The sequence below is a fragment of the Megascapheus bottae genome, chromosome 2 (genome assembly GCF_031878675.1).
Source record: "Megascapheus bottae isolate mThoBot1 chromosome 2, mThoBot2.hap1, whole genome shotgun sequence".
NCBI classification, from domain to species: Eukaryota; Metazoa; Chordata; class Mammalia; order Rodentia; family Geomyidae; genus Megascapheus; species Megascapheus bottae.
Genome location: NC_143510.1, coordinates 68498260 through 68524296, shown reverse-complemented (window position 1 = coordinate 68524296; position 26037 = coordinate 68498260). Strand labels below are relative to the sequence as shown.

The following is a 26037-nucleotide window of genomic DNA, read 5'->3' as shown; positions in this document are numbered from 1 at the left end:
GTACATATCCCTTTTCTCTGTGAAGTAATTCACATTCTTTACATTTATAAAAAAGATAAGTAGTCAAGCTAAAATAGACTGATTTGGTGAAATAAAACAGGAGAGTATATCAGATACAGATAATAACTGAGTAGGAGAATGCTTTTTTTCTCAGTCACCACATAAATGTTTGAAATAAAAAGTCTGATATAAAAATAAAAGGAGATTCATATAAGCTATTTTGAAATTGGAGACTTTTGACATTGAAATACTTCTCAAAAGATAAATGCTTTATTTCTATATTTATTAAAAGTCCTTTTTCACAGTGCTGGGTCTCAAACCCTTGACTTCCTTCATGCAAGACAAGTGCTCCATCACTGAGCCACATCCCAGCCCTCAGAACCAGATGTAAACACCAGCTATATTGGAAGGGTGGAAGTATTCATATGATATGGCAGTAGACCATTTTTATTTCTAATGTGCTTATAATCTCACAAAAGCAAATGACAAATCATCATAATACGGCACGTTTAATATTTCAGAAGTTAATGTGTGCGAGGTGGGAATGGTAAAGGGGATTTATTGAAGGCTTGCCAAATAATATAAGTAATATAAAGCAAAAACAAAAGGAAAAGATAGCTGGTTTCCAAAAGCGGAGTATGAAAAGACAGTATGAAAGAAAAGCGAAGGTTTTAGAGCATAAAGGATGCAGATGTGGAAGATATAACTCCCAAATTGAATACGGTAAAGCTTGTTAAAGATGCATCTTTTTTTAACATATGAACAGGAAATGACTGAAGATTTTCAGTAGAAGACAGACATGGTCATTCAATGGTAATCAAAAGTTTAATTGAGCTAGAAGGTGGAAAATAGGAATAGACCAGTCATTTGGTTTCTTTTACAATAGTCTAGGAAATCAATGCTAAAATATGTTACCAATGAAAAGTCAGTAGTAATACAAGAGAAGTTTAGAAAGTAAATCCAATGGGGTGTCAAGTATTGAATTGTGATGGCTGAGAGTCACCAAAAACAGATATGAATAACTCCTAGAATCATAAAAATAAAGACTAAAACATTGGGAGACACTTATAGTCAATGGTAATAAGGAAACTGTGAAAATCTACAGTGATCTATCAGTAGCTGCAATGTCCCTTCTTCACAGGTGGCTGATGTTTTGAATCTCACATTCAGTAACTTTTGTGACTGACTTCACCAGCTTCTAACTAATTTTACAGAAGTGTAGCCATCAGGCAAAGAATAAAATGTGCTGCTTTTCTCTGGTAAAAACAACACAGAGAGTCATTCTACAAGTAGACTGCCACTAAATAGGTTTTTCTATGTCTCGAAATATATTTTTCTTATTGACTCATAAGTAACATTTTTTCTTTTATTAAATAATAGCTTTGTCATAGAAAGTAGAAGCTATATTTGTGTTGCTGCAGTAACACATTGTAGGTGCATTAAACAGTTTAGCATAAATTAAGAAAAATGAATATATCTCAATATATTCAATATATTGCTAGCATTTTTAAAAATTCTAAGTAATGTGAAAGCTTACTTTGCCCTCTGGCTTTTCTTCTTTTGAGATGATAAAGTTACATTCCTTAGAAACTTCTTTGATGAGGCATGTTTTGTTGAATTTTTTTTACTCAACAGATGTTTGGCTAGTTAAAATTCCTCATGAGTATGGTATCCTGTGGCTTTCACAACCTAAGTGTTACCCCAGGAATTTTTCCTCTCTCACAATCTTCCAGTCCTGGTGGTCCATAGGAGATGCACATCATAAGAGTGTCTTCATTCCATACTAATTTCACACTCACACTTCTTTAATGTTGTACAGTTCTTCACTGCTGACATTATGTGTACCACACAAATTTTTAAGCAATTTTCTCTTCCTATCCCACTTTATATTTTTCTATCCTCATTCTTGCACAAGTAAAACTGATTATGAGTATAGGAACAATCAGAAAGATAGAAAGGAGGGAAATAGTATGCAAGAATTTAGTCTTTCAGGATAAATGTTCCTTACTTTTGAAATTTTTATATTTTGTATGGCCACATACACAGCATGAAGTAGAGTTATTGTTATGTAGACAACGCAAAGAGACATACAATTTGACTTCCATTATGCAGATCAGAATATATGAATGAAGGGAATATTAGCCTGAGTTCACCAAATACTGTTTCCCTTATTCACTCTGATGTGCCATTGTAAATTCTGATTCATAGAATAACTCAATTTAGTTCTCATTATAGTCTAATTTTGCTCCCTGGATTCCCAGATTTTTTTCCTCTCTTCAAGAACTCAGGGAAGTTTAATATAACATGTTTCTTTACCCTACAAGACATTTTAAAGGGTTTTCTATTTGTCATTCAGACCGGTTTTAATTTTTTTTACAAGTCAAAAGGATGTATATTTTACATGTTTCTGTGTGCTAGTTAAACATTTCTCTAATCACTTCAAGAGTGCTTATAAGAGCTGGCATATTTAAATGACTACTTCCTTAGGTAGGACCGAGTTCACGAGACACAGCCACAGTGTCTCCTAGCACACGTCACACAGATACATTTTAACCCAGTGATATATATATATGGACTATCCACTGGCTAGATCTGACATGTTTAGGTCAAGCAGCTATATTTTTTTACTGTTAAAAATTACCTGCAAAGAAGGAAATGGAATATTTTCCCAAAGCAATCTTCCCATTTCCCAGGAAACATCAGAAGATCTAATAACATGGGCTATCTACAGGATAGTAATCGTCCAGCAGTAACATGGTCCCTTTATGGAGCACATATTCTCTATTAACTTGCCAAGGGTTCATCACTCCCAATCAGCTACCAGCAGCCAACTTCATTCATTTGTCTGACTCCAAATTACTTCAGTTCCTGTGATTCTAACGTTTATTATTCAATCAATGCCTCACTTTTCTATCATATTTGCCTTTGCAATTTTACCTCCAGCTACAAGCAAAGAGAACTATCACCCCTAGCGTTAGTGGTGTTGTATTCTTCAAGCATCCTTTTCATTTCAATTATAATAGTCATTTTTTTAAATCAATAGGTCCATAATTGAGACTGATTTACCGATTCTAGAATGAATCACTTCTCATATTTCTCTCAGCTTTTCATGCCACCGTCATTGTCACCATCACCTATATTGTAGAATTTTCTTGTCTCACTTCATACTGTAGCTTATTCCAACAAATTTCACTCATTTGAGAAATACCTAGATTATCTACTAGTACCAGGCATAACTCAATGTGATAAATAGCAATGATCAAGGCAGTCTCTAAAAACATGTCAATAAAGAAAAAGGAAAAAGATCAAATTAAGTTCTAAGTGTTGGTTACAAAATGATGTTATATAAAATTGCTAGCTACCTATTTTTAGGTTGAATGGTCAGGGGAACTTACTCTGAGCAAGAATTGTATGTAGAAATCTACACATATCTTCTGTCCTGTGCAGAGAGACGTTGAGGGACATTTTACCCAAAGAAAATATATTGTTCCAAGTCATAGGAGCTAAAGTTCCTTTTCCATTATTGGGTAGTAAAAACAGTGCAGTGTACATAGGAGGTAAAAGAAAGGGAAAAAGTAGTAATAAATGAAGTGAAAGTATTAAGTAGAAACCAGATCATGATGACTGTTAATCTTGCTAAATAATTTAAAGTTTATTCTAAAAGCTATGGGAACTCACTGGACAGCTTTAATCAAGAAAGTGACTCATCTGTTAGGTTTTCTAACATGACTCTGACAGCTCAAGCTAGCAGTCTGGTTAGCATAGTGCTGGAAAGCAAGCAAGGGTTGGATTTATACAATAGTAATGCAGATGAAAACCGGACATATTTAGACAAGATTGTTGGCAGAGAGAGGATGGTGTGCACTTTCTGCAAGCAGACAAATATGTTAGTATCTGTGGTGAACATAAAGGAAATTTGAGGATGAGAAGGTTCAGTGTTTATACCATGTTAATTTCAAGATTCATTTGATACCTGTGTCTAAGGGTATCAATTTATTCAATAAAGAAATTAAGCAGGAATTCTAAATTAAGCTTCAGGATTGCACACAAAGACTGGAGATTAATCAGTAGACTCTAAAGCCCTGATTCATACGGACACTTATGGAAAGATAAGATCTCTTCAGCTTTATGTGCTGATAAAGAACAGAAAAGACCAAGTCTAGATCTCCAAAAGCTGAAAAAAATATATATATGGTCCAGTCACCAAGGAGAAAAAGCTAGCTAGGGAGGTAGGAGAAAAAAAATAGATAGGTCCATCTTCCAGAAGCCAAAAGCTGAAGCACTGGAAGAGAAATTAGTAGAAACCATGTTAAAGACTGGCTTGTCAATATACTACCTCAAATGTTGGATCACATGAAAAAATATTTACTAAACATTCAATCCCACAAACAAGATACCAGGTGCTCTGGGAATTAGTAAAATGGCAGCATATTTAGTAGTCTTAATAAATATTCCGGATCCAGGTATATTTCATGATCTATAAGGGTCTAACATCGGATTCACTTGTCACTGGGAACCTAGGATGATTGTGTATAAAGTATGCTACTATATGAATATGTCCCAATATTTTTTAAGAAATTATAATTTGTATTTGAAAGCAACCATTAAGTAAGAGCCTTGATCTCTAGGAAAAGATGGCCGAATAGGGCATGGGTATCTCAATCTAGATCCACAGATATGGATGCATATTTGTATATGCAAGTATATGTATTAATTTATGTTGTAAGAACAATATTTATCTACATTTTAGTGATTTCTATGCAAACACATTTAAGATTTCCTGGAGGTAAAAATTACAAAAGCAATAATAAAGAAATGGAGATGACAGTTTTGAGATATATGTTTTTGTGTGATTTTCTTCTCTTGATCTAACATCAAAAGAATATATATATATCAGTTAGGGGTGTGAGGTACCAGTTAACATACCTAAATGGTACACCACTACAATGCTTTGTTGCAGTGTGAAATTTGCCATAGTTCTGGAAGCTTAAGAAAATGCTTGATAATAACCACAAATGAATCTTCTACTGGATTTTAACTGAATGAAAGCACATCATTGCTTAAGTTAGCCCACATATGAACACCGTTTCATATCCAATGATTTTTATACTCAGTTGGATTAAGTAGAAACCTTTAAGATATCAACATGAAGTACAGCAAAGTTGAGGATGCCTGAGACAGGGCAGCTACTCACGTCCAGGCAGGGTTTGTGTAGAAATCCAGTGGGAAGCGTTACCATAGCCAGCACTGGTACTGGCAGCCACTTGGAATCTGTACCATCTAAACTTCTTCAGTCCATACACTGTCTCTTCAGTGAGGTTAGCATCATAAAGATATTGAATGCTTTGGATCTCAACACAGTCTTCAAATTCCCACTCACTGCATTTTCGAGCACGAAGCTGAGTGGTTATCTTATAATTCTGGAAGTAGCCAAGGATGGTATCGGGTCTCATCCATGTCAGTGTTACACTAGTAGATTGAACATTGGAAAATGCAAGGTTGGTGGGTGCACTGGGAACTAAAAATTAAAAGGAAAGAGAAAAATCAGAAAAAAACTGGAATTACCAATCATTTATAAACAGAATAAATGAGATGTGAAAATATTCTATGATGATGCAGCCAGTGGAAATCAATCAAATAATACAGCACTTATATTAATTAACAGCTGCATGTTTAATCAGAGAGACAACCCAGCAGTCATCACTTCATAACAACAAAAAAAGGGGGCATGATTTTTAAGTCTGTGAGGTCTCCCAAATCCATGCAAACCTGGCTTCATATAGAAAGAAAACTTTGGGTGGTAGAAAAGACAATTATGTGCTTATATCATTCTAAGTAATTCCCCAGGAATACTCTATATTTTTAGTGTTCAGTTCCCAAGAAAGACCCTCTTTATACTTAGTGGTCTATATAGACATAAGCACATTTATGATGTTTATTATAAAATGACTTTAAATCAAATGAGTTTACCTTCATTTGTTTCATGCATATTTAAGCTTACTATCTAGTATATTGATTTTTAAAATACAGACTAATTCACTGTCACATCATCTCCAGAAGAGAAAGATTAGGCACTCTAAGACAACGCTGCTTTCGGGTTTTTTTGTTTTGTTTTGTTTTTTGGCTATTATGGGACTTGAACTCTTGGCCTGGACATTGTCCCTAAGCTCTTCAAGGCTACCACCCTTCCCCTTCAGCCATAGCACCACTTCCAGTTTTCTGGTGATTAATTTAAAAAAAAAAAAGAGTCTCACGGACTCTTTAGTGCCTGGGCTGGCTTTGAAGCTTGATCCTCAGATCTCAGCCTCCTGAGTAGCTAGGATTACAGGCATGAGCCACTGTGCCTGACTGACAAGACTGCTTTCTATACTAGAAGAATAAACAGGAGGCCAGGATGACTAACAGTAGCCCAGCCAAGGTCTGAGAAGAAAGAGTAAAGGGCAGTTTTTCTACTTTCTTCTAGACATTGTGATGGCTTGCATTTGAGCAGAGGTGTGATTATGTTATAGTAGGAGGCTCTAACATATGCTTTCATAGAATGACGCTAACTGCTGAGTTGAGAATAGCCTGAAGACAAAAAAAGAATGGCAATGAGATTAATTAGTAGGTATTCACCATTAATGTTAATACAAGAAACCTTGTAGGCCTGGACTAAGATGTTATCATCAACAGAGAAAAGAAATATTTAGATCATACATCGATCTTACAAGAAGACAGGATTTTCTGATGTGTGATATGTGAAGTGTGAAAGAATAGCAGGAATAAAAAAAAAACCAACTCTTAGATTTTGGTTGACCAAAATGAAGGATGACATCAGGATTAACAAAAAGGAAAACTCTAGAAGGAGGTAGCTTCAAGGATAAAATTCAAGCTTCGAAAATTCCTTTCAAAGACCCAAAAGAAGATATCAACTGGTAGATGAATGCTTGAGTATAGAGTTGTGTTGTGAGGAGTCTGATATTTATTTAAAAGACTGAATTCCTTCTTAAAATTTTTCTAGATTCTATTCAGACTTTTAAGCACACAGACACACACACACACACACACACACACACACACACACCCCAAATGGAAGATAGCAGGTATAAATAAATTAGTGGAAAACGATTATATTTTATATGATTTTAATTATTACATGATCATCTTCAGTTACTCAGTTTACAAATTTTAACATTTATTACTATATCTTACTGAATTTAATTTACATTACCTTAAAAGCATACCTAAAAATAAAAGAACTGCACATGCTACTTAAAATCCAGTCTGTTTAGTCATTATTTTTCATGAAGAGAATAAAATAATTCCTAATAGAGAATTCGGATCATTTCTAAGAAGTGACCACAGCCCTTGGGCAAGAGGCAGTCAGGAAACAGGTAAGATGGGTGAAAGAGAACTATGAGTTCCAAGTGAAAATATACAGTTGAATGAAAACTTTGATTGTCACTTAAGAGACTAAGATCCAAGGCCGGATATATTCGGAATTCTGACTGAGAGCACTAGGAATTAAGACGTGTGTCCTGTTTTAAACCATCAATTTTATGCTCATTTGTTATACAGTGATATAAGTTCAACAGACCCTCCATGCAAAAATGGCTCATCACTTGTAATTTCAGACAACACCATTAGCTAATTTTTGTTACTTTTGAACTATCTATTATCCAAAATGTAATCTTAGTTCTGTATTGAAAATCCATCTTGTTTTTATCTTTCTTACTCCAACATTCTAGTCAAAAGATTAGATAAATTTTCCTTCTTTATCAATATTGTTAAATATATTTTTAAAAAACATTTACCATAGCAAAGATATGGAACCAACCCAGATGCCCCTCAGTTGATGAGTGGATCAACAAGATGTGGCATTTATACACAATGGAATTCTATGCTGCTGTTAGAAAGAACAACATCACCCCATTTGTAAGGAAATGGAAAGACTTAGAAAAAATTACATTAAGAAGTAAGCCAGACTCAAAGGAGCATAGGCTCAGTGTTTTCCCTCATTTGTCATAATCAGTGGAAACCTCAGGCTCTCCTAGCAGAGATTTACAATAGAACAAAACCTAGATATATAAGGCCATATCGTATGACACAAAATGAAAGGACCTCCAGGACATAGAAACACAAGCCATATAATGAGTGATTATTGTCCTTAATGTACTATACTATCTCTCATTTCTTTTGCTGCCCCTTGGTTATCTCATATTGTTACAGTATTTCACCTGGTTATCTGATATATTGTATATATGCATATTTGGTTATTTGAAGTTGGATAGGGAAAGGAGGAAAACAAGATGAGGGGTGGGGATGGGGGGAGGGAAATGGGGACCAAGACATGAGAAAGGGTATCAATGTATGTAAAGTAATGCACCTTCTATCTGGTGAATATAATGTAACCCTTATATTAATTACAATAAAAATATATGAAAAAAACTAAAAAAATTCCAAGATATGTGTGTTTCTAAATTACATACACATAAAGTACAAACTTACATATTGATTTGTATCGCTTAACTCTTGGCTAATGATAACAACAGTTTTGTTGTTGTTGGTTTTTTAGCATGTGAGTAAATGAATAGAGGGCATGACTGGGGATTGACATGGCTAGATGGCCAGGAAAGTCTTTCCTAACACGGTATGACTTGTTAGGTGTTTTGTGGAGCAAGTAGTAGCTTCCTAGATCAAAAGTCTCAAAGTGTTTAAGTCCTAGTGGAAGAAGAGGGCATGGCTCACTGAAAACAGAGAAGGCTAGTGCCTTCAACAGGAGATAGATGGGATCTAGGGTTGGATGGGATACAGGCAAAAATCACATCGCGGTTTTGCCAGTCCTGGGGCTTGAATTCAGGGGCTGGGTACTGTCCTTGGACTTTCTCAAGGCTAGCTCTCTACCACTTGAGCCACAGCATTACTTCTGACTTTTTCTGGATATGTGGCACCAAGGAAAAGAACTCAGGGCTAGGTAAGCACTTTACCACTAGACCATGCTCCCTGCCCGTGGTAAACCTTCTTAATATGAATTTTAATTTTTTAACTTAATCCTTAAGTGCTGTGTGGATACTTGAAAAATCTTGTCCTGATTTTTCTTTGCATTAAAAATGATACTATGAACTTTCACCTTGGAAACAAAGGAATATGATACAACTAATTACCTGTCTTTGTTTCCCAGGGACTGTCTTCCATATTTAAGTCTGCTTTCCCTAGGGAAGGAAGGGGGATATATTTGCTACACAATGAACCAGAGAAAGCAGAGAAATAAGCCCTTTCTGATCTCTTTATCAGAGGTGATAAGATGTCTTCATTTCTATGGCCAAACATTTTTATTACAATTTTCAGACATTAGAGAAGAATTTAATGAAACATTTTGATGCAGAGTAGAACTGCATATTAGTTCTACTAATTAGTTCTACTAGTATCAGTTCTACAATATTAGTTCTGAGACAATGTTTCTCCAAGTAAGTATTTCAAGGGAGAAAACTCTAAATAGAATTTTACTTTAACCCAATCAGAAACAAAGGGTCCAGGCAAGTTATTTTTAAGGGTATACTTAATCTTTCTTAAAATTATTATTGTGTTTCATTATTGGGGTGATGAATAGAGAAGTTACAGTTATATTCATGAGGTATTGGATATATTACTTCTTGAATATATGGATACTCCTTCCTGATCTGGGAAACACTGCCCTGGCCTATGACTGACACAGAGATGGGACATTGGGACAAACATTTCCCAAGAACTTCTGTTAACTTCATGAATAAATTATGGTTCACTGAACATGTCTTCGGATTTTTCATGTGGTACAAAATAGAGTTCATATTTTTCTACTAGACATATTTGAAAAGATGTACCAGAAATGAACATGATCTGTCAAATTCATAGATTGTTTTTGACAAGACAACTTCACAAGTACTCATAACTGATTAGCAGTAACCACTCATCATATTCACTATCTTCTTTTCTGGTGAACTGTGCGTAGAACTAGACTATTCTAAGGCAAGTGCCCTATTGAATTACAGATACAAAAAGGATTACACATTTTAGCATGGAGAATCAGATTTCCATTCTTTAAGAATGACTAAAAACCTCAACTTTTTTCTATCCACAGATGGTACTAATTTGAACACATCATTCCATGCTTCCTGAAGTAATCTCACAGCTTGCTTAAATTTTCTAAACATGACTGAACTGTGATGAAGCGATCAACATTCACTGCCAAGGTATTCAGTAAATTACGTTTTATTCATAAATTATTTTTTCTGGTAAAATATTTCATCACAGTTGAAATGAGTGTCTGATGAACTATATGAGAAGGACTTCTTACGGATTTCAGTATATGCCAGTTGATTTTACTTAGAACATGAAAATGTGTAGAGAGTGTAATCACTCTATTAGTTTCGGCATGACGATTCTAGATGCTATTATCCTCTTGTATTAGGATTCTGATATAGTTAGGTACACTCATGCAGAAGAACAAGTTCCAGCAGTTTTCTATGACTATACATTTTAATCATCAAGCATAGAAGTATTCTCTCTTAAGCAAAGCATCTATCTGAAAATTTATATTCATCAATTATACTTATAGAACATGTAAGTTTCAATATAAATATTTCCCACTTCGCAAAAATGTATTTTGGCTCTAGAGCTATATAATTTACAATAATTTTATAACCTGAGTTACAGATATAAGATCTTTTTAATATATGTGTATTATAACATATGTATATATGTAGTATGAAATGTAGTTTGTTATGAAATGTTAAGACTAGGTCATAACAACCAGAAAGGCTCAGGGGAAGAAAGTGACCTAGGAACTGTAATTGGAAAGAACAATTGAGGACTGGTACACATGTACAATGATATTCAAGTTGGTTGAGTATTAGAAGCAGTAGATAGGTGATAACTAAATATTTATCAAGACCTGGGAAGTATCCTAGACTAGAGAGAATTAGTTTAATTAAAGAAGCAATAAAATAATAAAATGGAAGAAACTAAGTATGGAGTTACTGAGAAACGTCTAAGCTTACTATTTCTAATAGAAAGTCTGACAACATTTGAACCATCATGTAGTTATGTATCTTGCAAAGCTACGTTTTATAGAAACTAGCCAGATACTGTATATATGCTGATAAGATGCACATTACAATGCTAAGTATCAAGAACACAGAGGAAAGTTAGAAGAAGGTGAGGATGTAATTGGTAGAGAGGAAAACAGAAATCAAACTGTGACTGTAGGTATTGTATTTGTAGGCAAATGGTGCAGAAATAGGTTATGAATTTAGCACTTATAATTACAACAAACAATACAGAAGAAATCAAGACTGTAAATACTGATCATAAAGACAAATTAAAGAAACACAAATGCAATAATGTCTAATACTGAAATCAAAGTATGTTTCCTGGAAACTAATAACATATTATGTATGCTTATGTATTGAATTCATGCAATTTAATTAGTAATGCAATCTTTATATGGTACATAGTAAATCTGCTAACTCATATCTTTCCTACCATATCTTTCAGTACAGGTAGATAAAATGTTTTCAGTTACTTTTGGTAAAATTATTTCTTCTTTCTGGTGGGTTCTTGTCAAAAGGGTTAAAACAGAGCCTCAATAGCACTAGAAAGTATACTGCATAAATACATTTTTAGGTACTATGAAACTAAGAATGAAGATGGATAGTCACATTTGCATTTCAAATGAAATAATTTTATAACTGTCATTTATAATACTTAAGTGAGAAACAACTGAAAAAATATCGATAATAGAACTAAAACTTACTACAATATCTTTCAATACATGTTCAAATGGACAACTAGAGATCCAAATGATAATTTAGCTTTGATATTTTATCCTTTACACAAAGTGTTTTTGAATACATATTTTATTCAAGCCCTTCAGTAATCCTCCTAGAAAGATAGACCTCATTCTAGAAAACACTATGAGAATGCATTTTAAATTGGTTCCGTTTGAAAAGCAGTGGGTTTACTTGAGATACAGATTCATTAGGTTGGCAAGCTCTAAATGGCAAGGTATGAAATATCTAACCCCAAATGACAATTTTGATTTCATTTATTTGAAATACTTCTTGGGAGAGTAATAGGACATTGCACTTAATTGTTTTTAAGACTACTTCTGTCACATATGGAGACAAAACTGAGCCATTAGCAGTGATGATAAAATTACAAAGACATACTAACTAGTATGTATTCATTTGAGGTTGAGCTTGCAAATACAATATTAGCACCATGTCTTGTGGGCAAAGATAAAATTATCTTGAAAAGAGAAGTAAGAAAAGTTCACATTAGCAGACTGTGGTGGCTCACTCCTGTAATCCTAGCTACTCAGCATGCTGAGATCTGAGGATCAAGGTTCAAAGCCAGTCTGGGCACAAAAGAATCTGAGACTCTTATCTCCAGTTAATCTCTAGAAAATGGGTGAAGTGCGGCTTGGCTCAAGGGTAGCCTTGAGCTGAAGAGCTCAGGGACAATACCCAGGCTGAGTTCAAGCCCCATGACCCACAAAAAAAGAAAAGAAAAGTTTATATTAATACAAGATACCAGGTAGATGGCCTGTGAGACATCTGTATACATAAATTGAAGATTAGTAGTGAATGAATGAGATGAGAACTTCAAATATCATAAGAGTAGATGAAGAACTGAGGTCAAGTCAAAAGTCAATAAACAGTTAAAAAATAGGAATGTTGTGAGAAGACATACAGACAAGCATGACATAGACTGGTAGATATCTATGCCTGACATACACAGGTAGATATCTAATAATTAGCTACCAATGCTGATTGTAACTGAATACTACCCAAAACAGCATTTCTCTTCTAAGGGTTAGAGTTCTAAAACTAAACAATTAAAATACAGAAAGAAGACCTACATCTAAACTATAAGAGGAAAATCATAATAAAGACTTTGAAATTTTCAGGACTTCCATGAGATGGAGTGAGAAACTGAGAGGGAGTGAGAAAGGATAGAAGGAAGCAAAATAGACAGAAAGTAAAGATGGTAGAAAAAAAGAGAAGAGAAAGGACAAATATGGTGTGAAACTGGTTCTTTATGGACCACAGAAAGCCAGTTTAAAACATCTTGCCATTAATGTATTTTAAAGAACTGAAAATTTAACCACTTATTAAAGTGATGTATCTTATTACAGTATAAATCCCAATTCTGTGAACCCATCACCAAAAATGTATTATGTCATCTTACACAAAAACACTTTCCATTCACATATCATTTTTAAAAGAAAACAGATTTATCAAAAGTAACCAAAAATCCAATCCCCAAACATAGTAAGTTTAGGGGGCTCTAACATGGTGTATCAAACTTACCCAGCTGCCAACTATGAACTCAGAGATCAGAAAAAAAGTAAAACAGCTCTTGGCTTGAGATACCAGAGAATGATCTATGAAGCTGCTCAAGTAGCTCAAAAAGAAGCGAGAGCCACAGATAGGTTCAACCCAAATTTGGGGTCTAAATCTGTTGTGCTCCCTGCCAAGTTTCTTAATTATTCATGCAGGATAGAGAATTCAGGGGACATAATAGAAAATAACAGCTGAAAATTAGAGAAGTTTTAGCTACTGCAGGGGAGAGAAAGCTTGTGGTTTAAATCCCTCACAATTAAGAAGTCAGTAAATAGCTCAGGCCTCATACCAAAACCTCATAAGTTTTTGACATACACTTCAGTTTTTATCTCTGTCCTTACATAAATTCACTTATAACTAAGAATGAGAACAAATCAAAGCACTGAACCACACATTCACAGAGTAAATATTCAGTAATTCAATGGCTCATTAGAGCAAAAGCCAACTCTCTAGAATTTCTGCAATACATTTCAAAATATTTGGTATGAGCTCAAAACTCACTAGGAAAGATGGGAAAATTTATCAGTGTCAGGGAATGTGATTTATAGACAGGAGAAAATATGGCAGTAGATAGATAACAGGATTATGTAAATAAACAGAAAACAGCTTCAAAGCAGCTATTATCAATAATTTGCTTGAACAAATGGAAAATATGAGAAATGTATTCTCATAATTGGAAAACAAATAGATGAAATAGATGACCTCAGCACAGAAGTGGAATTGATAAAACAAAATGAAATGAAAACTACACAATCTATAATTAGTACAATGTTTGAAATAAAGCCCCACTAAATGGTTTTTAATAAAGAGGTCACAGTACAAAGTCATTGAATTTGATGACAGATCCGTAGAAATTTTTCAGTTTAAAAAGAGAAGAGTCACATAAGGGATACAAAGAATTGCCTACCAGGAATGTCAGAAGAATAAAATGGAAATAAAGCAGAAAAATGTTTGAAAAAATAATTCATCATTTTGGAGCCGGACATGGTGGCTCACACCTGTAATTCTAGTTACTCTGGAGGCTGAGATCTGAGGATCAAGGTTTAAAGCCAGCCCAGCAAATATACAAAGCAGAAAGACTCTTATCTCCAGTTAATCACTAGAAAATGGGAAGTAGGGCTGTAGCTCAAAGGGTAGGGTGATGGCCTTGAGCTTAAGAGTTCAGGGACAACACCCAGGCCCAGAGTTCAAGCCCCATGACTTCCCCCCCACACAAAAAAGTTTAATATTATTAAAACAGATAAAAATGAAAGGCCTAATTATGTGCTGCCTGGAAGACTCACATTTGCTATTCACTAGTGTTATCTTAAAATGACACAAATAATTTAAGAGAAGGGGGAGGGAGTGAAAGATATAAAATGCTAACAACAGGTTTAAAAGAGTCTTTAACAGAAGATTTTTTTATAATAAAAGGAACAATTTATATTGATTAAATGATTAGCCATTACACTATAATAATAATTATAAATATGAATCATTTTAGTTATAATCATTAAAATGTATGAAACAAGAATGTAGAAAAATGCAAAAGAGACTTGGATATTTTCTTGACAGTAACTGTTAGATTACAGAGGATATGTTTTTCAAGAAGCTGCCTATCATATTAGAATAATATATAACTCAATATGGCCAAACCTGGAATATATACATTATTTTCTAATGTATACATATGATAATTCAATAAGATAAATCATATACTAAGAGGAAGGAAACGTCAATATTTTAATTGTTTCATGAAAATGTTCTCTGACAACAGCATTAATTAAAAATGGTACACATGAAAGCATTGGAAAATTGGAAAATTAATTAAATGACTATAGACAACTATGGCTCAAAAAGATATCTCAATGTAAATTAGAAAATTCTAGGCTAGATATTTTTTAGATTGGGTGATTTCATGAAAGAACTTAGGATAAAATAACAATAATAGTAATAATAATAATTATAAAAGGAAGTATAATTTTCAACTACTTTTTATAGTCCAATGTAACCCATACATAAACTCCAAAATTGATATTAAAACAAAAGGAAATTTCAGACTAATGTGTAACCTGGACACATATACAATCCTGCTCTTTACAATTCATATCCACCCATAAGTAATAAAGTAATGCATCAAATAATATGTTTAGTCCTAAGAATGCAAATTGAGCATTCAAAATAAAGGTATGTGTGTGTGTTGTAGCAAATGTCTGTCATGTGAGGACTCAACAGGCTGAGGCAGAGGAAGAACTAATTTGAAGCCTGCCTGGCCTACAGAGCAAGAACTTGTCTTTAAAAACAAATAAGAGTAACAAAAATAACTAACCCGAGGGGAAACGTAAACAGAGTCATATTAAGTAACAGAATCTAAAAGAAAAAAGTATATTTCAATAAATTCTGAACTTGACAAAATTCAATATTTATTTTACAAAAACACTCCCAGAAAAAAATTTAAAATATCATTTCTAAGTTTGACAAAAAATGTACATCAAACCAAATGATTGAGGACTAATACTCAACCTAGTGCAGCAAAAGAATTTCAGCTTTTACCACTTCTGTTCAACCAGTGTTATAAGCCTATTTAGTATAATGAAATAAGAAAAGTCACCAAGTAAAAGGAAAAAGAAAGATAAAACTGCTTTTAGAATACATAATTTTAAGATAGAAAATTCTAAGAGAATATATCTCATAAACCTTCTATGCCTGAGAAATGAGTTTATCAACTTTATATTACTATATAAATCAATTATTTCTAAATTTTGCATCAAATTGAGAACAAAATAATTCTATTTTGAAGTACTATGATAATAATAAAAATAACAAACAAGACTCATGCAAAACTCCTTCATTAAATCCTAAAAACCTGCTGAAAATCTGAAGACATATGAAGACCTATGTTCACTGATAATCCAATTCGGATGTCCGTTCTCTACAAACACATGTACAAAATAGATTTTCATTATGAAATAAATCTATTAGGAAATTCAAAGAACTAAAAGTAATCATGTCTTTGGAAACGAACACATTTATAAACTGGCACTTCCTGATTTAAAAATTTACTTAAAATTATGATAATCAACATATAGTGGTATGACCAAAAGGTAAGCAAATAAATCAGTGAATGGAAATATATTTCAAAAATAGATTGATGTGATAGGGTGATTTTACCTTTTACAGAACTTCCAAGGAAATTCAAAATGGAGAGGGAGGAAATTATTCAACAAATTTTCTGGATATTTTTGAAGTTTGGTCAATGTATAAAAATGAAATGTGAGTCATATTCTTCATGTAAAACATACGATTTGAGATGCATCACAGATATAAATAAACTTGATCTATATAACTTCTAGAATACAATACAAGAGCATAATCTATAATACCAAGAAGGAGTCAATGATTTTTTTAGGTAAGACCCAGAAAGGTACTTACATGAGATTAAAATTTGTAATTAAGATTTTATTAAAATTAAAATAATCATCTCATCCTAGTCACCACTGAATAAACAGAAAGGCAACCTATAAATTAAGAAATTGTATATAATATGCATATAACACCTGCATATCTGGTTAATATAATGTGCACACATATGTATTAAAAATGTGTTTTGGATCTGAAATGTCATCAATAGTTCCAATCCTAAGGCACTGCTGGCAGCCTGTGGCACTAGTTAGATGCCCTGGAACTAGAATCCAAATGTACTGGTATTAGAATCTAAAGGAAGTTGGGTCAGTTCCTTGTCTTTGTCTCCTTCCACTGACAATAGCTGACAATATGTATGATGTTCTAGTCCAACACAGTTCTAAAATTAATGGAGCCAAGTAATCATGTATTTAAATCTCTGAAAGCATGAGGTAAACTAAAATCTCTTCTCATTTAAGTAGTTTACCTCAGCCATTTGTTACAGTGACAGAAATCTAACACAAAGAACTTCCAACCAAAATATGTAAGAACTGCTGTGGCTCAATATTAAAATGATGATTAATTGATGCAAACATCTGTTAAAGATGTGAACAGAAACTCACAAAAATAAGATAATCTTTAGTTTGCACAGTCCAATGTGCTTGAATTTCAGTGCACAGTCCAATGTGCTTGAATTTCAGTGATTATGGTCTAATTAAATAACACCTGTCCTCCTACACAGGGTTCAAATTGGTTACCATTTCATGCTAACTAGGAATTATTTTCTGAAATAAAAACTCTACTGTTAACTCTTGCATTCACCTAATTACTACTTCCATTATAGGTGAACAGCGAAATCATTAAGCCATCAATTTTACCTTTCTGTCTATCATTGCTGATGATTGCACATGTGCTAGTTCAATAGGTGGCAAATGGTATCATGATGTTGCTTCCTGTCACTCAGTGATAGGCTCAGGTGACATGGTGGCCAACGTGATAGTGCGGGAGTTAATGTGAAACAAAAAGAATTTGAGAAGACATGGCTGACCATGGGAATGTTGACACTGCTGCTACTCCTGAAGAGGACGTTAGTGAAGACAAGCCACAGATGTGGTTGTGAGAATGCGGATGAAGAAAGGTCCTGTAAGGAGGAGTATGAATAAAATCACAGGAGAAAGTCTCACAGACATTTTCTAAGATTCAAAGCACAAAGGAAAGAGACACTGGATACTGATCCAAAGTGTAACAATTCAGCAAGACAAAAAAGTTCAGTTTCTAAAGCTAAGCAGTGAGAAAAGAAAAACAACCGCCTTAATTTTTTATTTATTTATTTATTTATTTATTTATTTTATTTTTGCCAGTCCTGGGCTTGAGCTCAGGGTCTGAGCACTGTCCTTGGACTTTCTCAAGGCTAGAGCTCTACCCCTTGAGCCTCAGCCCCACTTCTGGCTTTTTTCTATGTATGTGGTACCAAGGAATCGAACCCGGGTCTTCATGCATGCTAGGCAAGCACTTTAACCACTAGGCCAAACTCCCGGCCCCAACCGCCTTAATTTTTAAGGAAAATATTAAATGTCACTTGTGTGAGTGAGTGTGTGTGTGTGTGTGTGTGTGTGTGTGTGTGTGGTGACTCATTGCTGTAATCCTAGCGTTAGAAAAGTTAAAATAAATCCCATGAAGTACAGGACAAGCTGGGCTACATATTCCTATTTCAGAAAAATGAACAAATATATAAGACTGATTCTCAGTGATTTAAATTATGACATATGAAATAGATATTAGTTTTGCATTTTTTAAGTTTGCACATTTATAACGGACATTTTTAATGTGAAGAAAATCTGAAGATCAAAGAGCAATTACAATTTTTCCCCTTGCTTAATGAAAATTGCTGTGCACACAATCAGCTTATGGAGTCAGATTTATAATCCTACTTGACCCTCCAAGGACTTCTTATATATTCATACTAGAAAGGAAGCTTAATATATTGTATCATTTGATAGCGGTTATTTTGCAGACAAAATTACTAAAGATACTCCTGACAATAGCATCCTATCCAGGTTGAAATGATCATATCTTACACATTTAACCATAAACATCCTGGCTTCCTAAATGCAATGCTGGTATTAAATTTAAGTGTAAACTTTAAAAAAAAAACTTGGGAGCCAAAGTGGAATCAAACTCTTTGGATAGCTTTTAAATAGCAAATTTCATTAATGTGCTTGCAGTGAAGACATTGTAAAAGGTCACTGTTCTTTGTATACTGATATAAATAGGGATAATATAATATTGACAAGCATTTGGAAACTGAAATATTAGCTTTTCAGTGTACTCTTGTAATTGCTATAGAGGTAATCATTATGATTCATGTGAAATCATATTGAAATTTTTCCTAGTACTGTAACTTACTTTTAAGGCACAAATTCTTCATAAACTTGTATCCAGGCATAGAACCAATGGTTTGACTTACTAAAGGAATACTAAGTAGGTGGTAAAAAATTCAATTTCAAATAATAGTTCATTAATATAGTGAGAAATATTACCTTTTAAATTTAAATTTAAAAATAACTTTAGTGGTGAGTTCACTTATGAATATTTTTATTTTAAAAATTGCTTCCTCTTCAATATTAAATTTTGCAAGCAGTGAATCAGATTTTCATTTACTAAGCAATAAAAAGGAAAAATTTATCAGAATCTGTACTAAGCAATAAAAAGGAAAAATTTATCAGAATCTATCAATTCAGATCCTTCATCTTTTCACTTGACTTAAAACATGGTCTAAATTAATTTGATATTACTTAAGAAATGATGCTGCCACTAGCATTCATTTATTCTGCATCTCACAATATTTATGCCATTAGTAAATGTATTCCATGAAGTTTATAATTTTATGCAAACAAAAGGCACCTTCCTGAAGAGTCCAAGTAATTACACCAGGAAGCAACATGATTTTTGCATGCACACATATCTACTTAAAAGACGATGTAAAATAGAACAAGAAATAAATGGAGGAGGTTGATATGTAAAGGCTGTTGTGAAAAGTATCAGCTACAGCTGCATTGGACAGCAATGGAAAATAGAGTAATAAGATATGCTTCGGTTCCCAAATAAGTTAATAAAATCACTGCTTGCAGAACAGCTGGCCTTAGCTGGAGCTCAGATGAGGTAGAGTGGCTTTTGGGGTCCACTTAATGAGGGGTATTAGAACATCAATGTGGTCAAGGAGAATTACGTAGAGTAACTCAAATTCAATTTTAAAGAAATTGCATTTTAAAAGAATTTAAAATTTTTAATTCATAATTTGATGTATGAGATTACTTTTATTTCTCAGATAATACTTTTTTGGAACTTGCCAAAGAACAAAAAATATGTGGTATGAGAATAGGAGTGGTTGTTCTTAATGTACTATGTGTAGCTATTTCTTTCCTCTTTTCTGCTTAAGGTTTAGCTCATGTTGTTACTGTATCTGAATTTCATACCTGGCATATTGTATATACATTTATTTGTGTACTTGAAAATGGGAAGGTAAGGGAAAAACAAGATGAGTGGGAGAGGAGTAGAGGGAGGGAAGGTGGGAGAAAAACATGGGAAGGGGTAACAATGTAAAATAATGTACCCACTACCTAATGAATGTAACTATAACCACCGTACATCACCCCAACAATAAAACAAAATTAAAATTAAATGAAAACTACAGTTTTAAAAAAGAAATAGAATGAGAGAACATATAGATAGCTACAGAAGAAAACTCTACATAGAAATAGATCCTCTGAGCCATGCAAGTGACCGAGATTTTAATGTGATAAGTTTTGAAGGCCCAGGAAATTAATGAACATATACTCCATGTAGAGATTGCTTCAGTGTTTAGAGAATTTTTCCTCAAATCATTGTTCTTTGAGAAGTCACATTGTTTCCAAATTTAAATTTAGAAAAGCAACCAATTTTCCATTTGTCATCTTCAAATGTTTGTGACATCTCTATAAAACTAAAAGTAGAGCGAGTCCCAACCATTTCTTCAAAGCTCCTATATTTTTTCCAGTTGCATTTCCTTCTCTACTGCATGTTATCCCTTGATCTATCCTGGGATTCCTGCCCACTATTCAATATAGTATAATATAATATATCCTATATAATATCACCATATTCCTAAATATTGAGGGTATTTTTGTCCATCCATCATCTCTTTGACCCCCCTCCCCTTACCACAAGATGCTTGACATAAAAAGCAAATTCTTTGAGTCCTACATTTACACAGCATTCTAAGGCGTTGCAAAGAAAAAATAGTATAGCCAAAGACTTAAAGAGAGTCTTCTCTGAAGAAGAAATAAAAATGGCCTATAGACAAATGAAGAAATGCTCGACATCTCTGGTCATAAAAGAAAAGCAAATCAAAACAACTCTAAGATTCCACCTCACTCCAGTTAGAATGGCCATGATCAAGAAATCTAATAACAACAGATGCTGGATGGAATGTGGCCAGGAGGGATCGCTACTATACTGTTGGTGGGACTGCAAATTCGTTTAGCCACTATGGAAAGCAGTATGGCAGTTCCTCAAAAAACTAAATATACAGCTTCCCTATGACCCAGCAATTCCACTACTTGGCATTTACCCAATTGTCCAGAAACAAGGACATACTAAACCCACTAGCACAACAATATTAACTGCAGCACTGTTTACCATAGCAAAGATATGGAACCAACCCAGATGCCCCTCAGTTGATGAGTGGATTGATAAGATGTGGTATTTATACACAATGGAATTCTATGCTGCTGTCAGAAAGAATGACATCACCCCATTTGTAAGGAAATGGAAAGACTTAGAAAAAATCATATTAAGTGAAGTAAGCCAGACTCAAAGGAACTTAGGCTCAATAGTCTCCCTCACTTTTCATAATCAGTAGAAACCTTGGGCTCTCCTAGCAGAGATTTACAATAGAACAAAATCTAGAGACATTAGGCCAAATACTATGACACTAAATGTAAGGACCTCCAGGATAAGGAAACCAAAGCCATAGAATGAATGACTGTTGTTCTTTATCTAGTATGTTATCTCTCATCTCTTTTGCCATCCCTTGGTTATCTCATATTGTTACAATATTTCACTTTGTTATCTGATATATTTTATATGTGCTTAATTGGTTATCTGAAATTGGATAGGGAAGGGAGGAAATCAAGATAAGCGGGGAAAGGGTGGGAGGGAAATGGGGACCATGTCATAAGAAGGGGTATGAATGAGTAGGGAAAGAGGAAATAAAACTATCCCTCTTTGCAGATGACATGATTCTGTATTTAAAGAATCCTATAGACTCTATTCCCAAGCTCCTTGAGCTGATCCAAAGCTTTGGAAGAGTAGCAGGCTATAAAATCAACCCTCAAAAATCAACTGCCTTCCTTTATGCCAACAGTGAGAGGAACGAGGCAATAATCAGGAAAGAAACTCCTTTCACAATAGCCTCAAAGAAAATAAAGTACCTAGGAATTAGCTTAACTAAGAATGTAAATGACCTTTTTGACGAAAACTTTAAAACCCTAAAAAAGGAAATTAAAGCAGAACTAAGGAAATGGAAAAACCTCCCATGCTCCTGGATTGGAAGAATCAACATTGTGAAAATGACAATCTTGCCAAGAGCTATCTACAAATTCAATGCAATACCCATCAACATCCCAATGTCATTCTTTAAAGAAATAGAAGAGGCAATCCAAAATTTCATATGGAATAATAAAAGACCCCGTATAGCAAAAACACTTCTTAGCAGAAAGAACAGCGCTGGAGGAATTTCAATTCCAAACTTTAGACTCTATTACAGAGCTATAATTCTCAAAACAGCTTGGTACTGGCACAGGAACAGGCCTGAAGACCAATGGAATAGAACTGAGGACCCAGATATTAAACCACAGACCTATGGCCACCTAATCTTTGACAAGGGAGCCAAAAAAATAGAATGGAAGAAAGACAGCCTCTTCAACAAGTTGTGCTGGCAGAACTGGTTAAGCACCTGCAGAAAACTAAAGCTGGATCCTTCTTTGTCACCTTGCACTAGAATTAACTCCAAATGGATCAAAGACCTGGAGGTAAAAGCTGACACACTGAAAACTCTACAGGAAGGAACAGGAGATACACTAGGCCTCCTTGGCACAGGTCGAAACTTTCTTAATAAGGACCAAGAATCACAACAAATCAGAGAAAGGCTGGATAAGTGGGACTGCATTAAACTGCAGAGCTTTTGTATGGCAAAGGACATAGCTAGTAAACTAATTAGGAAGCCTACAGAGTGGGAGAAGATCTTCACCAACCAAACAACGGACAAAGGCCTCATATCTAAAATATATCAACAACTCAAAAAATTGAATCACTCCAAAACTAACCTCCAAAGTAACAACCATCCCATTAAAAAATGGGCCAAAGACTTAAAGAGAGTCTTCTCTGAAGAAGAAACAAAAATGGCCTATAGACACATGAAGAAATGCTCAACATCTCTGGTCATAAAAGAAATGCAAATCAAAACAACTCTAAGATTCCACCTCACTCCAGCTAGAATGGCCAGGATCAGGAAAACGAATGACAACAGATGCTGGAGGGGATGTGGCCAGGAGGGATCACTACTACACTGTTGGTGGGACTGCAAACTCGTTCAACCACTATGGAAAGCAGTGTGGCAGTGCCTCAAAAGGCTAAACATAGAACTCCCCTATGACCCAGCAATTCCACTACTTGGCATTTACCCAACCACCCAGAAACAAGGACATACTAAACCCACTAGCACAACAATGTTCATTGCAGCACTATTCACCATAGCAAAGATATGGAACCAACCTAGATGTCCCTCAGTTGATGAGTGGATCAACAAGTTGTGGTATTTGTACACAATGGAATTCTATGCTGCTGTCAGAAAGAATGACATCGCCCCATTTGTTAGGAAATGGAAAGACTTAGAAAAAATCATATTAAGTGAAGTAAGCCAGACTCAAAGGAACTTAGGCTCAATGGTTTCCCTCATTCGTCATAATCAGTAGAAACCTTGGGCTCTACTAGCAGAGATCTGCAATAGAGCAAAATCTTGATACATAAGGCCAAATAATGTGAAGCTAATTGAAAGGACCTCCAGGATAGTGAAACAAAAGCCATATAATGAATGATTGTTGTCCTTAATGTACTATGTTGTCTCTCATCTCTTTTGCTGTCCTTTGGTTATCTCATATTATTACAGTATTTCACCATGTTACCTGATAAATTGGATATATGCGTATTTGGTTTTTTGAAATTGGATAGGGAAGGGAGAAAACAAGATGATTGGCGGAGGTGGGGGGAGGGAAATGAAGACCAAGACATGAGAAAGGGTATCAATATTTGTGAAATAATGCACCTTCTATCTGGTGAATATAATGTAACCCTTCTATTAATTACAATAAAAATATATGGAAAAATGCACTTCAATAAATGATAAGTTAGTATTTATAGAAACACACTAAAATGTATTTCTCTTTTTGTTTCCTTCCAACTTACCAAAGTTGTGAAGGGCCCATGCACTACATGACTGGCACATGACAGCTGAAGATCAAGTACCTATTGTACATTTTAATACACATTTCACATTATTTAATACATGTGAATCAGTGGCTCCTAGTTAATCAAGAGGCTGGAATTGGAGTATCATGGTTTGATTTCAGCTTGATAGGAAAGTCTGACACTGTTATTGCCAGTAAACTACTCAGAAAAAACCAGAAATAGTACTGAGGCTCAAGGGGCAGAGCACGAGCCTTAACCAAAAAAGGCTCAGGGATAGTGTCCAGGCCCAGTGTTAAACCCTGGGATTGGCAAAAATCAGACAGACAGATGTAAGAAGGTTATAACTAAAATTGACAAGAGTATGACTCAGGATATAAACCATTAAACACTTCATGCTGCTTAGAAGTTTAGGACCGGCTAGTTGGCTCTGCTAATTACCTGTTTCAGGTAGTGTGCTGACGTTGCACATGCTCTCATTACCTTCACCAGCTGAGGTTGAAGCTCTCACTTTAAAGACATATGAGGTATTGGCCAGAAGTTGTAAGAAAGTATGCATGTGGTCTTGGGGAGAGACTTTTGTAGAATTCCTCTCAACAGTTATTGTATAGTGTGTGATTATTCCATTGGTTTTTATAGGCGGATCCCACTTCACTAAAATCGACTGCCAGTCACTTGCTATACACCGAACTTGCTGCACCACATCTGGAACTTAAAAGATAAACAGAATGCCCACTGTTAAAAATTGTACACGTGTTCGAATTAAATTATTGGATATGTGATTGTTAGGTAAAATTAGGTTTAGGAGTACAGATCGAATAAAACCTTAACATCTCAATGTTTCATCGTGTAGTCATGTAGTTTTTAAGTGGATCATCTGGTTGTTGACATGTTTTCTATATTTTTCTTATTAAAGTTTGCAATATTGAATTGATCAGTGGATGTAAGCAGCAAATTCACTGTCAAATCCTTAGAAATGATTGGGTAGCCTGGAGCCCACGTGCTGGTTGGTACCTGTGCTCTTAATCAGCAAGAAACAATCTTAGCAATATTTTAGCATGGGGCACTTTGGTAGACGAAATGCCATGTTAATGAAGCACAACAATACTTAGAAGGCCTGGGGAACCCCATAACTGATTTAGGGATCCTGATTTAATATTATACTTCTTCTTAAGAAGAAGCTTGGAATTCTCTAGAAGCCATCGAAGATGATGTATAAAAATCTAAATCTGTTAGCTAGGATTGATAGTTTATTTTTGTCTCTTGTGTCTTCTATCTCAGTTAATCATAAACTTTAGATAATTTTCATAGTTGTTCTAGAAGCCCACTTTCTTATAAAAATAGACTCCGGTTTAACTTTTCCATTTCAAGAAGAAAATTGTAAATATATGCAAATATATTTATATATTTACATATATTTATATGTAAATAATAGTTATATGTAAATATAAATCTATAAAGACATACAGATGATTTCAGACAAGACCAAATTTAACTTTAAAGCATTCAAAATGGAGTGAAATCCTAAATTATGATGCTTTGTTACGGAGTAGAAAGAGAGAAAAAAAAGAATGAGAATTAAGTATGACACATCCAATATCAAGCATTGTCTCACCTGATTCTTGGGTTGTAAATTTTACTACATTACTAAACTGATTGCCATTTCCAACTTTGGTAAATGCAGACACACTGACAGAGTAGGTACTGACAGGCTCAAGCCCAATAAGTCTGGTTTCAGTTTGAAAACCTGAAATATTCTGAAAAAAACAAATTTAAAAAACTATTATTAGTA

At 34.4% G+C, this 26037-nt stretch overlaps 1 protein-coding gene across 1 annotated transcript in view; it reads right to left on the bottom strand.

Annotated features, from left to right (window-relative positions):
* Ptprq (protein tyrosine phosphatase receptor type Q) overlaps positions 1-26037 on the bottom strand; it is a 162226-nt gene that overhangs the window by 62912 nt on the left and 73277 nt on the right. Inside the window, exons 24-26 of the mRNA XM_090357310.1 lie at positions 25861-26002; positions 24687-24956; positions 5195-5518 (exon numbers count right to left, since the gene is read on the bottom strand). Coding sequence (XP_090213436.1) covers positions 5195-5518; positions 24687-24956; positions 25861-26002 — 736 coding nt within the window. The remainder of the gene's footprint in view (positions 1-5194; positions 5519-24686; positions 24957-25860; positions 26003-26037) is intronic.